The 15033-nt window shown below is 34.0% G+C and overlaps 1 protein-coding gene across 1 annotated transcript in view; it reads right to left on the bottom strand.

Moving 5' to 3' along the window:
• LOC116760684 (solute carrier organic anion transporter family member 1B3-like) overlaps positions 1–13142 on the bottom strand; it is a 58093-nt gene extending 44951 nt beyond the window's left edge. The window contains exons 1-2 of the mRNA XM_032645945.1: positions 13083–13142; positions 8758–8909 (exon numbers count right to left, since the gene is read on the bottom strand). Coding sequence (XP_032501836.1) covers positions 8758–8847 — 90 coding nt within the window. The 5' untranslated portion in view covers positions 8848–8909; positions 13083–13142. The remainder of the gene's footprint in view (positions 1–8757; positions 8910–13082) is intronic.
• Between the last annotated feature and the right edge of the window lie 1891 nt (positions 13143–15033).

The following is a 15033-nucleotide window of genomic DNA, read 5'->3' on the forward strand; positions in this document are numbered from 1 at the left end:
CCTCTCTTTAGAGTATCTTTCTTGAAAAATATTTATATAAGAAAAATTTATGTTTTCTTTAACATTTGCCAATTTTTGTCACTGGAAAATTATAGGTATATTCAGTTACTTTTTATTCAGATAAAGAATATACGTTTATCCAATTCAAATAGTACATGTATTGGGCTTCCCTGGTGGCGCAGTGGTTAAGAGTCTGCCTGCCAGTGCAGGGGACACGGGTTCGTGCCTCGGTGCAGGAAGATCCCATATCCGCCGTGGAGCGGATAGGCCCGTGAGCCATGGCTGCTAGGCCTGCGCATCCGGAGCCTGTGCTCCACGACGGGAGAGGCCACATCAGTGAGAGGCCCGCATACAGCAAAAAAAAAAAAAAAAAAAAAAAAAAAAAATGTAAAGGGGCTGAATGTATGTTTTTTTTTTAAAAAAAATGTTTTTTTCTGTGTTTATTGAGATGAACGTGTGATTTTTATTCTTCCTTTGTTAATATGGTATATCACATTGATCGATTTGCAAATATTGAATCATCCTTACATCCCTGGAATAAATACAACTGGATCATGGTGTTATGACCCTTTTTATATACCATTGGATTCAGTTTGCTAATATTTTGTTTAGGATTTTTGCACCTATAATCATCAAAGATATTGACCAGTAATTTTCTTTTTTTGTAGTGTCTTTGGTTTTGGTATCAGAGTAACAGGGGCCTCATAGAATGAATTTGAGAGTGTTCCATCCCTTCAGTTTTTTGGAATAGTTTGAGAAGGATAGTTACTAATTCTTGTTGTATGTTTGGTAAAATTCCCTGATGAAGCCATTCGGTTCTGGACTTTTGTTTGCTGGGAGTTTATTATTATTATTATTTCTTTTTTTACAAACAATTTCGCTACTACTGATTGGTCTGTTCAAATTGTCTATTTCTTCTTGATTCAGTCTTGGCGCGTTGTATATTTCTAGAAATTTGTCCATTTTTTCTAAGTTACCCAATTCATTGGCATGTAACTATTCATAGTATTCTCTTATGATTTCTTGTATCTTTCTTGTATTGATTGTTATTTCTTCTCTTTTATTTATTGTTTTGTTTATTTGGGTACTCCCTCTCTTCTTCTTGATGAGCCTGGCTAAAGGTTTATCAATTTTATCTTTTCCACAAAAACAGCTCTTGGTTTCATTGATCTTTTCTATTGCTTTTTGATCCCCATTTTTCCTCCTTGATCTTTATTATTTCCTTCCTTTTGCTGACTTTGGGATTTGTTTGATTTTCTTTTTCTAATTTTTTTAGATGATAGGTTAGGTTGTTTATATGAGATCTTCCTTGTTTCTTGAGGAAAGCCTGTATTGCTGTGAACTTCCCTCTTGGAACTGCTTTTGCTATCAATACATTCCATAGATTTGGGAGTGTTGTGTTTCCATTTTCATTTGTCTTGAGGTATTTTCTGATTTCCTCTTTGATTTCTTCATTGATCCATTGGTTTTATAGTAGCATGTTATTTAGTTTCCACGTGTTTGTTCTTTTCTCATTTTTCTTTCTGTAATTGATTTCTAGTTTCATACCATTGTGGTCAGAAAAAAAGGCTTGATATAATTTCTATCCTCTTAAATTTGTTCAGAATTATTTTGTGTCCTAGCATGTGATCTATCCTGGAGAACATTCTACGTGCACTTTGAAAAGAATGTAAATCCTGTTGTTTGGGATGTAATGTCCTATAAATATCTGTTAAGTCTAACTGGTCTATAGTGTCGTTTAAGATCACTGTGCTGTATTGATTTTATGTCTGAATGATCTGTTCGTTGATGTAAGTGGGGTGTTAAAATCCCCTACTACTATTGTATTATTACCAATTTCTCCCTTTATGTCTGTTAATATTTGCTTTATATATTTAGATGCTCCTGAATTGAGTGCATATATGTTAATGAGTATAAATCCTCTTCTTGTATTGATCCCTTTATCATTACATAATGCCCTTGCTTGCCTTTGTTACAGTCTTTCTTTTAAAGTCTATTTTGTATAGCTACCCCTGCTTTCTTGTTGTTTTTGTTTGCATGAAATATCTTTTTCCTTCCCCTCACTTTTCAGTCTGTTTGTGTCTTTAGCTTTGAAGTGAGTTGCTTGTAAGAAGCATATAGAAGGGTCTTTTTTTTTTAATCCAGTAAGCCACCCTATGTCTCTTGATTGGAACATTTAGTCCATGAACATTTAAAGTAATTATGATAGGTATGTACTTATTGCCATTTTATTACTTGTTTTCCAGTTGTTTTGTAGGTTCTTCTCTGTATATTTTTTCTTCTTTTTATTTCTTCCCTTACAGTTTAATTTGAAATCTATTCATGATAAAAACTCTCATTAAAATGTATATAAAGGGACCATATCTCAACATAATAAAGTCCATCTATGACAAACCCACAGTTAACATCATACTTAATGGTGAAAAGGTGAAAGCTTTTCCTCTAAATTCAGGAGCAAGACAAGGATGCCTACTCTTGCGCTTCTGTTAACATAGTATTGGAAGTCCTAGCCACAGCAATCAGACAAGAAAAAGAAACCAAAGCCATACAAATTGGAAGGGAAAATTAAAACTGTCACTATTTGCATGATACTTTATATAGAAAACCCTAAAGCCTTCACCCAAAAACTGTTAGAACTAATAAATGAATTCAGCAAAGTGTCAGGATACAAGATTAACATACAGAAATCTGTTGTTTTTCTATATCTAATAATGAACTATCAGAAAGAGAAAGTTTAAAAAATTCCATCAAAAAGAATAAAATACCCAAGAATAAACTTAACCAAGGAGGTGAAACAACTATACTTTGAAAACTTTAAAACACTGATAAAATTGAAGATGATACAAAGAAATGAAAAGATGTCTTGTGCTCTTGGATTAGAAGAATTGGTATTCTTAAAATTTCCATACTACCCAAAGAATCTGTAGATTTAATGTAATCTTTATCAAAATACCCATGACACTTTTATAAAACTAGAACAGGTAATCCTAAATTTCATATGGAACCACAAAAGACCCTGATTTGCCAAAGCAATCTAGAGAAAAAAGAACAAAGCTGAAGGTTTCACTCTCCCAGATTTTAGACAATACTATAAAGCTACAGTAAACAAAACAACCTGGTACTGGCACAAAAACAGACACATACATCAATGAAACAGAATAGAGAGTCCAGAAATAAACCCACACATCTATGGTCAATTAATCTTCAACAAAAGAGGCAAGAATACACAATAGAGGAAAGACAGTGTCTTTAACAAGTGGTGCTGGGAAAAATGTACAGTTACATGCAAAACAATGAGATGAGAGCACTTCCTCATACCATACACAAAAAAAATTAAAATGGATTAAAGAGCTGAGTGTAAGACCTGAAACCATAAAGCACCCAGAAGAGAACATAGGCAGAACACTGTTTGACATATTATAAATTGTAGCAACATTTTTCTTTTTTGGTTCTGTCTCCTAAGGCAAAAAAATTAAAGCAAAAATAAACAAATGAGCCCTGATTAAACTTAAATCCTTCTGTACATAAAGGAAACCATGGATTAAAAGAAAAAGACAACCTTTGTAATTGGAGTTAATATTTGCAAATAATACGACTGGCAAGGGGTTAATATCCAAAATATATAAACAGCCCATGCAACTCAATATAAAAAATAAGTAAATAATTGGCAGAAGACCTGAGTAGACATTTTTCTAAAGAAGACATACAGATGGCCAAAAGACACATGAAAAGATACTTAACATCACTAACTATTAGATAGATGCAAATCCAAACAACCATGAGATATCACCTCACACCTATCAGAATGGCCATCATCAAAAGGTCTACAAGTAATAAATGTCAGTGAGGATGTGGAGAAAAGGGAACACTGTACACTGTCAGTGGGAATGTAAATTGGTGCAGCCACTTGCAGAATGGAGGTTCCTCAAAAACTAAACAGTATGGAGATTCCTCAAAAAACTAAAAATAGAATTAACATATCATCCAGCAATTCCACTCCTGAGTACATATCTGGAAACCTCAAAAACACTAATTCGAAAAGATATATACACCCAATGTTCATAGTAGTGCTATTTACAATAGCCAAGATATTGAAGCAACCCAAGAGTCCATCAACAGATGAACAGATAAAGAAGATGTAGTGGGTATACACACACACACACACACACACACACACACACACACACACGAATATTACTCAGCCATAAAACAGAGTGAAAATCTGCCATTTAGAGCAATGTGTATGGACCTAGAAAATACACTTAGTGAAATAAGTCAGACAGAGAAAGACAAATGCCATATGATATCACTTATATGTGGAATCTAAAAAATAATACAAACAAATCTATATAGCAAAACAGAAACAGATTCACAGATATAGAAAAAAAACGAGTGGTTACCAGTAGGGATGGGGAAAGCAGGAGAGGCACATTAAGGGTATGGGATTAAGATATACAAACTGCTATGTATAAAATAGATAAGCACCAAAGATATAAAGTATAGCACAGAGAATTATAGCCATTATCTTGTAATAAGTTCTAGTGTAGTATAATCTGTAAAGATACTGAATCTCAGGTATATAGAGACTATATACCTAACACTAATATAGTATTGTAAGTCAACTATACTTCAATTAAAAAAGTAAAAATTAAAAGGAAACAAGACTCAACTAAGACTTATGTATAAGAAACTCACTTTAGATCTAAAGACACGCAAAGACTGAAAGTGAAGCGATGGGAAAAGATATTCCACACAATTGGTAACCAAAAGAGAGCAGGGGTGGTTGTATTTATATCAAACAAAATAGACTTTAAGTAAAAAATGTCACAAGAGACAAAAAGGACGTTATATAATGATAAAAGGGTCCATTGACCAGGAAGATTTAATAAGTATCTCTATCCCTATCTGTCTATCTATCTACCTCTCTTTCTATCCCCAAAATTAGAGTACCTAAATATATAAAGCAAACATTTACACAGTGGAAGGGAGAAATAAAGAGCAATACCATAATAGTGGAAGATTTTAATACCTTATTTTAAATAGTGGATAGAAATAATAAGGAAATGGATAACTCAAACACCACTATAGACCAAATTGACCTAAAAGACATACAAAAAACGTTCCACCCAACGACAGTGAAATACACATTCCTTTTAAATGTACTCATATCTTTCTCCAAGATATATCACGTGTTAGACCACAAAATAAGTTTTAACAAATCTAAGAAGATTTATATCATCGCAAGTATCTTTCCTACCCACAATGGAATGAAACTAGAAATCAATAGCAGGAGAAAAACTGGAGAATTCACAAATATGTAAAAATTAGGCAACACCCTCTTGAACAACAATAGGTCCAAGAACTCAAAAAGGAATTTAGAAAATATCTCAAGACAAACAAAAGTGAAATCACAAAATACCAGAACATATGGTATGTACAAATACAGTATTAAGAAGGAATTTCATAGTAAAAAACAGCTACATAAAAAAAGAATGATCTCAAATCAGCCACCCAACTTTATATCTCAATGTGCTGGACATTGATTTCATTCTCACATGTACAGCAAGATGACAACAATCTGGCCAAAGCGAGTAAGATTGCCTGCATGGTCCCTTGCAGAGTATATGGAGAAGTTACGAGTTAGCAAGCTGGCACTGTGTATAAAGTATGTTAATTGCTGCCCAATAATAAAGACCAGAGAAGCAATAAAAATAGTAGTAGCTAGCATTTATTGAGCACTTACTATATACCATACATTGTTCTAGTGTTTTACTTCTGTTAGTGGATTTATTCCTTACCATAAGTCTGTCAGCCAGATGCTATTATTTCCTTTCACAGGTGAAGAAACTTAGATGCAAAGAGGGCAAATGACTTCCTCTAGGAAAAAAATATATATTTACAGGTTTTGGAGATTAGGACCTGGACATCTTTGCGTGCCATTACTCTGCCTACCCATGAATATATTAGGTAGCCCGGCAAGGGGGTCTTAAGGTTGCAAGTGGAGTTAAGGATGCTAATCAGATGACCTTGAAGAGGTTATCCTACATTATCCTGGTTAACTCAATGTAATTCTACGGGTCCTTTAAATGTGGAAAAGGGAGCAGAAAAGTCAATGTCAATGTGAAAAATACTTGACTGACCATCACTAGCTTTGAATATGGAAGAGAGCTATTAGTCAAGAACTTTGGGCAATTTCCAGAAGCTGGAAAAGGCAAGGAAATGAATTGTCTTTTAGAGTCTCCAGAAAGGATACAGCTCTGCCAACGTCTTGATTTTAGCTCAGTGAGACCTATTTCAGACTTCTCAACTTCAGAATTGTATGATTATTACAGAACTGTGATAAATTTGTTTTGTTATATTAAAGACATACATATACATACACACCTATACATATGTGTGCATTTGTATTTCAGTGTCAGGAGGTGATAAATGCTATGAAGAAAAATCAAATTTGGTTCAAGAGTTATGGATAGGAAATGCTATTTTATATGGGGTGGTCAGGGATGAGGTAATGTTTAAATAGAGATTTGAATGAGATGGAAGAGCAAGATATCTGGGAGTCAGACATTTCAGATGAGGAAAGAGCAAGTGCAAACTTCTCCAAGTCAGAAGTGCACGTCGCATCTTGAGAAATAGCAAAAAGTCTAATAGGCCAGAAGAAGGTTAGCCAGAGGAAAACTGTGGTGGTTACAAATGGGATGGTTATCCTAATGATTTCCGGGAGGGGAGTGGGAATGAAGGTAGAATGGGAGACCTTTTACTTTTTCCCTATTGTTTATGTTTTTTGATGATGATGCACTGCTTTTGTGTTTTTAAAGAATTTTCATTACAACGCAGTGGTACGAGAAATCTGAAGCACAGAAATGACAAGTGTAAAGATGAACAATGTACTTGCAGGGTTTATATAACCTACTTGGTTCAGTTCAAAAATTGAGGGAAAGGGGTACGAAAGAATCAAACTATGCTGTTGTTATTCTAAATTATTATCTATTTGCACTTTTACACAGTTTTCCCTGCTGAGTCTGTATACCCACATCAGTAACAACGTGTATTTGTGTGTGTGCAGGCAAATATGCTTGCTTGAAACTCAATTATTCGGTATAAAGGGGAATTTTTAGAAGCACAGAATGAGGAAGATTATTAAATAGCCCACTTACAAATCTGTGCTTACCAGAATATCTTGAGGGTACTAATATTATGGAAACCCACAGGTACTTTAGCAACATGGAGTACAATTGAGCTCATGGGACTTGCAATCAGACCGCCTAATTTCAGACCTTGGCTCTACCACTTTCCAGCCTAGGGACCTAGAGAAAGTCATTCACCCTCTAAGTTCTTTTTCATGTGTCAAAGGGAGATAATAGCATATGGCTGACTGAACTGTGGTAAGGAATAGATCCATTAGTAGAACTAAAATACTAGAGCAGTGTCTTGCATTTAGTAAGTGCTCAATATACTATTACTGTTATTGCTTCTCTGTTCTTTATTATTGGGCTGCAATTCACATACTTTATACACACTGACAACTTGCTAACTCGAAGCTTTTCTCCAAATATGCTGCAAGAGACTACCCAGGCAATTTTATTTGCTTCAGCTAGTTCGTTGTCACCTTCAATGGATGTGCAAATGAATCACTGTAACCCTCCATGTTTAAAAGTGAAATAAGCCAGCACAACCTACTACCCCTAGGCAATAGAATGTGGTCCAGTTGCATTAGCCAGTACTTTCTCCTGGTGACTGCTTTTCTGTTTAAATATTACTTAAATATTTCATCAGAACTGATTTTACCAATAATCTCTGAAAAACAGACTTCATGTTCCCTGGACAAAGTTAAAACAGACTTATATAACATGATTGCAATTGAATCTGATCTCTGCTCTTTATTCAGCTAGATAAGACTATATCTTTGAGGAAAACATTTAAAATATTGATCAAAGTCAGCCCTGATGGTTTTTTTGATTTCCTCTAGTCTTCTCTATCGGGGTTTAAAGGCTTTGATTTAGTTTTTAGAGTTTTCCATTTACAACCTAGATGACTTCACACAAACTTCTCAACTTCTTTGAGTCTTGGTTTCCTTGACTCTGTGCTCAAGGATTGCTTTTTCCTGTCTGTGAAAATCGCAATACAATCTATATCATTCACTGTCTCACCGTTTTTGTGACAGAAGCAAGAGACAGGATTATCACTTTTACCCACTTGCATATGGAAAAATTAAATGACTTTCCTAAGTCATCAACTAGGTCTTTGGGCCAGGTCTTTTAGTTCCCTTCAGACTATATCATTTAAGTTAATAGAATAACAAATGCTGTTCTTTAAAAAAAAAAAAAATTAAATAGGTCAAGACCACAAAGTGATTCACAAGACTGATAAATCTTCTCTGTTATAGGTCAAATGTAAGAATCTTTTTTTACATACTATCCATTACACAGAGACTGCTTTATTTTAATCACATTTATAAGTATCTTTTTGTCCATCAAGAATCAAAGAGAAAAAAGAATCAAAGAGAAGATATCAAAATCTTTCTAAATTTTCAACATTAATAAATTCTTAACTAGAAATGTCACCAAAGACCTTCTATCCAGATTTAAAGATTGATTTATAGCAAGATATATATCATTGTGTTAATACTTTAATGTACGCTTCAGTTGAAAACTCTAATTTGAAATATAATATTCTTTTAAAAAACTGGCTGCCTTTTCTTTAAATCAAAATTCTCCCTTTACTTATTTTAGTTTGAAAACATGAAACGCATTCCACCTTGAATCCATTGCAGTAGTTTCTAGTTTTCCTTTCCTCAGAATGTTGTGCCTCTGCTGTCTTACTCAAATGTTGATTCTGGTCCATCATTGAACTGCAGATATCATGTGAATGTTTTCAATTTTTGTCGATGTTTCGTTCAAAATGATCACCTTTTTGGAGAGGAAAGTTATAATTTATTTCACTTTAACAATTCAGAAATGAGAAAAGCCTCAAGGTCAACATCAATCAATCAATAATTCCACTAATATTCATTCAGGACCTACCATGTCCTGAGCACCGGGACACAAAAGGAAACACACACTCACACACACACTCACACACACACACTCACACGTATACAAATTTCTAGCTTTAGCGAGATTGTAATTTAGGAGGATAAATGTATGGAGGGGAACTTGAAACAACAAATAAATAAAGTAATATAGAATCACACATTAGATTGGATTAAATAAATTATCAGCAATTACCAATTGGAAATAAAATTTTGTTATATTTTCTGTATATCTACATTATAAGGTTTAGGAAGACAAATAAGTGTTTAATTCATCTTTCTGGTTTTACAAAATGCCAAACAGTATCTTGCATACAGTAGATAGTCAAAATGAATAGAAAAATAATGTAATTAATTATAATTAGAGTGGCCTAAAAAGGTTTCAGAGAGAAATACCTCTGGAACCAGGCTCCAAAAGCAGAGAAAGTTTGGATTTGTTAAAAAGAGCTTAGTGTACTCTAAGTACCTGGCAGAGGGACTGTGGCCGTGCTTGAACTTACCATCACCATGATTCCACTTTATTTTAATTTTGTTTATTTTTGAAGAGAGAGTATATTTGAAGTTGAAAGCACAAAACATCAAAAATGACATATAGGAAAAATTCTTCCTCTAACCCTCATCCAGTTTCTCTTTCTGAGGAAGAGTATTATTAGCTTTCAATGAATCTTGTCCAGGAATGCGATATGCATTTTTAATTAAATACACAATATTTTCCTTTTTTAAAATAAATGGCAGCATACCGTTACTACAGTTATCTGCCTTTTTGCTCTGCTTTATATACTTAACTTTATATTAATATGGCTTACTCAGTTTTCTTATGGTTCTAGGGTATTCCATTGTCTATAGTTTATCTACCTAGTTTTATGTCTAGGTAGCATCTAATTTAGATTAGGTTGCATCTAATTATTTCATATTAGAAAAATTTCTTAATATGTCTTTTGATTTATGTGTGATCATTTCTGTAGGATAAAATTCCTGCAAGTGGAGTTTTGAAGTCAAATGTAAGAGGGATTAAAATTTTGAGAGTTATTAAGCCCCTATCTTAAAGACTAGTAAAATGAATCAACTTATTTCTTAGATTTGCTCTTTTTTGTAGAATAGTGTGTTATTCACTGAGGTTTAGAAAATGTATTCTTATTTATTCATATGTTAATAATACATATTTATGTAGCAAAAATACCTATTTATGTATAGAAACAAGCATAAACATAGATATATGATTTAATAGGGCACTAATTATACAGTATATTTAATACATGTTCCATATACAGTTGATTCTCATTATTTGCAGTAGTTGTGTTCTATAAAGTTCTTGCAAATGCTGAATTAGCAATTACTAAACATTGCTCCTAGGGGAAATACAGAGTTTGGTTCCTGTTTATCTGTGGTCACAACATTTTTGTCAACCAATGAATACATAACCTTGTTTTATGTTTCCTTCCTGTTAGACACCTTATTTAATTCGTATTATTGATCACTAACATTGAATCTGTGGACAGTAGCACTTTGCAGCTCAAGCCTGAAGGAAGCTTATGTAATTCATGTATCTTTTCCATCAGGCACATCACAGCTCTCTTGGACTTAGGAACACTAGACAGCACTTCAGCATTATGCTTGAGAGTCATTTTAATAGCAAAGTCACCTACAAAAAGCACACAAATGAAAAAAAATGGCTCTAAGTAGACTGTGAAAAGGTCACTTGTTTCTATTACGAGAGCAAAAACAAGAAAGCAGAGCCATATCTTATATCTTGTCCAACCTCAGCTGAGAACATTCATGTGGGAGAACTCAAAATTTTTTGCCACTCTCTGCAGGTATGTGAATGGCCATGAAAGAGCAGCAGTATTGATTTGAGGGTTACAAATCCATTTTAGTGAGTAGGAAAATTCACAAATACAGAATCCACAAATGATGAGGATCAACTGTATATTCTATTCATTAATTCATGCAACAAGAAATTATATATATATAAAGTCCATCAATATACATAATGCATATTAAATGGCTAATGTACAAATACAGAAATGATAAATATATGAAGATATTATCACTTGTGTGTATATGAATGTATATAAACATACACATGAATGCAGAAACCCACACCCATGTACATCTAAGTGAATCCTAGTTATTCTATACTTCTGGCATGTGGTCCATATATACCTGGACCTGTTCAGTTACTGAGTGAAGTGGAGTGAGGAGGGAATCAGTAGTTCAGTCCCAAGGTCACAAGCAGCCTTTTGATAAGTTTTATGTCATTTTTACATGAACATCTCTTTCTGTATCTTTGTTCAGGACTTAACTGTTAGGAAAGCATTTTTACCACTTAATCCTCTGAATTATTTGAAAGGTGGATAGTCACCCTTTAGCTTTTTGTTTGTTTGGTTGGTTTGGCTACTCAACAAACATTCCTGAATGCTATGATCTCACCACTCCTATCTTTGTTGATTGCAATTGATTAAATTATTGTCCTGTCTCCCAGCCTTCTCCCTTTCCTATGCATATCACTTCCATCCTTAGAATCTTTCAGAGGTCTCTTGTACCACACAAAATAAAACTCACGTATAGTATTTGATATTCTTCCTGAACTAAAACCAGCCTTTGTTTTTAGTCTCAATACACCCATAAACACTTTCCACCCTATGGAACCACTGTCCCCAGAAGAAAGGTCTCTGCTCACCTGTATGTTTCTTCTTAACCTGTAATGTTCTTCTTCATCTCTTGTTTGTAATTCTGCCCCAACTCACCCCTCTTAGATATCTTCCCGTTGTCACTCCCAGTTGAAATAACCTTTCCCACACTGCTGCTCCACTGGACAATATCCCTTGTAATGTAGTCATTCCTTTTCCCTGTATTTCTACTACTTTCTCAAACAGATTGCTAGTCCACACCTCTCTCCTACATATTGGGGAAAAGTATCCAGATAAAAAGTTGGAAATGTAGGCACTTTTACCTTATTTCTGAAAAAGATTAAATTATAACAAATCACTACATAGTAATTAAAAGGTTGAAATATCAATTTGGGGTTGACTCTAAACACCATATTTTCCACATCACCATGGCATTTTAAGCCTGACTTGAAGACATTTAACAATTTTTTCTCTGGACATATTTTTTTCTCAGAGTTCTAAACAGCTAACATGTAAATGAATTTGGGGGATGCAATAAGTTTATAACATAAACCACGATGTTCTGTAAGACAGGCATTCAGATGTAGCATTGCAACTCTTCCTTGAATAATAGTACAGTCCAGTTCTGCTCCCTTTTGATTGGGGTGGAGCAGAGGGAAGAATCTCACCAGCCTCTGCTTATCTGTGCAAGCTTTTCCTATTTGAGTGATCATAGAAAAGCAGTGCAATCCAAGTGATCTACCATGTACAATACCTGTGGTACTAAGGAGGGAAAAAGGGAAAACAGCATTTACTAACTTCTTAAACCTTTTATGGGTCTGTAAATAATTTAATACTTTTTAATTAAATAATATTAATAATAATTATAAGGGTAGCCACCTTCCTGAGTTGGAGAAGGGAACTAATATTTTTGAGTCCTTAGTTTGTGCCGGGAAACTGTGCTGAGGCAGACGTTTTTTCTCATTTAATCAGAGATAAAATCATCTAGAAAACCTCTTCTTTTGGCCTCCCCTTGAGTCAAATTTGAGTTGAAACAAGGAAAGTTGAGGTGAATAAGTGGCTATGAGGCATATCCCATTTCTTGATGTTTGCCAACTAACTCTCCAACCCACATTATTTTTTCAGACTTGAAGTTCCACTTGAATAGAAAGTAATAGGAATGGGATTTCAGTCTTTATTTTTAAATTATAAATGTCTGATTTTCTGTATTTTATTTTTAAAAACATCAACCTGAGGCTCAGCTACCTCTAGAAGGGATAGTTAATAAGTTTTAAAGGTTTAGAACATAAGGGTGTAGAAGACACATAACATAAAATATGTAATATTTATCATGTCCCTCAAAACAATTTTTCCCCTTGAAATTTCTGGAAGTTTCTCACATACAGGAAACATTGAAATTCGAGAATCTCAAAGGTTCTTACCTGGACTTAGGATCCTACAGCAATGGCCACAGGTCCATCCCTTTATCTGTTGTTATAGTCTCTTGTTAAATAGTTGGCTTGTTATTTTTTTTACAGTCCAATGATGATTAACTACCGTCTTAGGTCATTGTCCCAGGCAAATAGAAGAAAATTAACTACTTATCCTAAGAATCTCCTCTGCATGCCTGTAGTTTAAAGATTATGTTAATAATTTCTCATAATTTACAAATTACTTGTATGTAAAAGTTCAAAAATTAAGCTTTACTTCTGAGAATAATTTACATTTGCTTACTCAATTAAGTTGTTTGCATATTTTTCTTTAAAAATACAAATACAACAGATTATCCAAAGTGATAAAACAATTCCACATAGAAAAGACTACAAGGCAATTTAAAAAATTTGTCTACACAAGGACCTACTATACTATACTATACTATATAGTACAGGGAACTCTGCTCAATGTTATGTGGCAATCTGGTTTGGAGGGGAGTCTGGGGGAGAATGGATACATGTATACGTGTGGCTGAGTCGCTTTGCTGTGCTCCTGAAACTGTTACAACGTTGTTAATTGATATACTCCAATATAACATAAAAAGTTTAAAAATAAATAAATAAAATAAAAATGGGGAAAAAATTTGAAAAATAAAAATCTGTCTACAGGTTCCTTTAGGATTCAAAAAATCAAATATACGCTTCTGTTTGATATTTGGGTGCAATTCTAATATGATGTGCCTGGATACTGGATGTCCCGTATGGAATAGTAAAGTGCCAATTCATTACAAGGCAGGTCTTCTAAGTGACAACATTTTTAAAGATGATGAAAGTCAAGACTACTTTGCATAATAGATGTCTTATATCAAGGTATACAGAAAGTAGGTCACATTATTTCTTTCTATTCACTTGGTTTTTAGAGACAGGGAGACCTTGACACAATTGAACATTTTCTTGGGGTTCTTGAAGTTTCATGCCTCATTTGTTCATTCAGCAACCCAAATGTTTTTGAATCCCTGCTATACCCCTCCACCTCAGATACTGGGCTCTGTTCTGGAGGTGTACTAATGCAAATAAAATTCATACCCTTCTTCTCTCACATGAATAAATAATATATATTATATATGTTTTATACATATATGTTAGTTATTCATTATAATTATATATAGTATACATAATATATGTGTATGTAGAGAGAGATGTGTGTGTATATATATATGGCTATCATATATAGATAGCAATGTGAATGTATATACATGTACATAGATATGCACATACACATATGAATATATATATGTACATACATATATAGCAATGTGAAGATGCATATGTGAAAACACAGTTATCCCTTATCACTCCTGCAGGACAATCTTTGATACAGCTGCAACAATATTTATTTAAGTCCTATATCTCAGTTATTTGATAAATTGGTTCGAGCCTTGGAACTGTTGGAATCATGGGAAGAATCAGAGACTGTGGAGGGGAAATGTTAGGAAATATTAAATTTCTCAGTTAAAGGGAACTGAGGAATGAAGACCTGGGCCTGGGAAGGTTAGGATCCAGTCATCTATCGCAGACTGGGGCCCACACTCAGGAGATTCTGATTCAGTTGACCAAAGATTATGATGTTTTAATAAGCACTTCAGTGAACTTTTATGTTATGCCAGATTCTGAGAACAACTGTAGCAGAGCTAGAGAACATTTTCAGTTGATTTCGTGAACTTCCTTTTCATCCAGAGTAGGGATATAGTCTAGGGGTTCCAATGCTACTGATTTTCTCTTTAAATTTCTGTTCTACCCAAGTCACATCACTTTGTTTTGAGACAGCTGTGTTGAAAGAATGAAGGTAAAACAGTACAAATTAGTAGACCCTTTTTAATCCCTAAGCTAAAGCTTTCTGTTGAAATTCTGGAGTGTTTCCAGAGATCAAAGAGCATTTGCTCTTTTTCTTACATGACTG

Source organism: Phocoena sinus, chromosome 10, assembly GCF_008692025.1.
Source record: "Phocoena sinus isolate mPhoSin1 chromosome 10, mPhoSin1.pri, whole genome shotgun sequence".
Lineage (NCBI taxonomy): Eukaryota > Metazoa > Chordata > Mammalia > Artiodactyla > Phocoenidae > Phocoena > Phocoena sinus.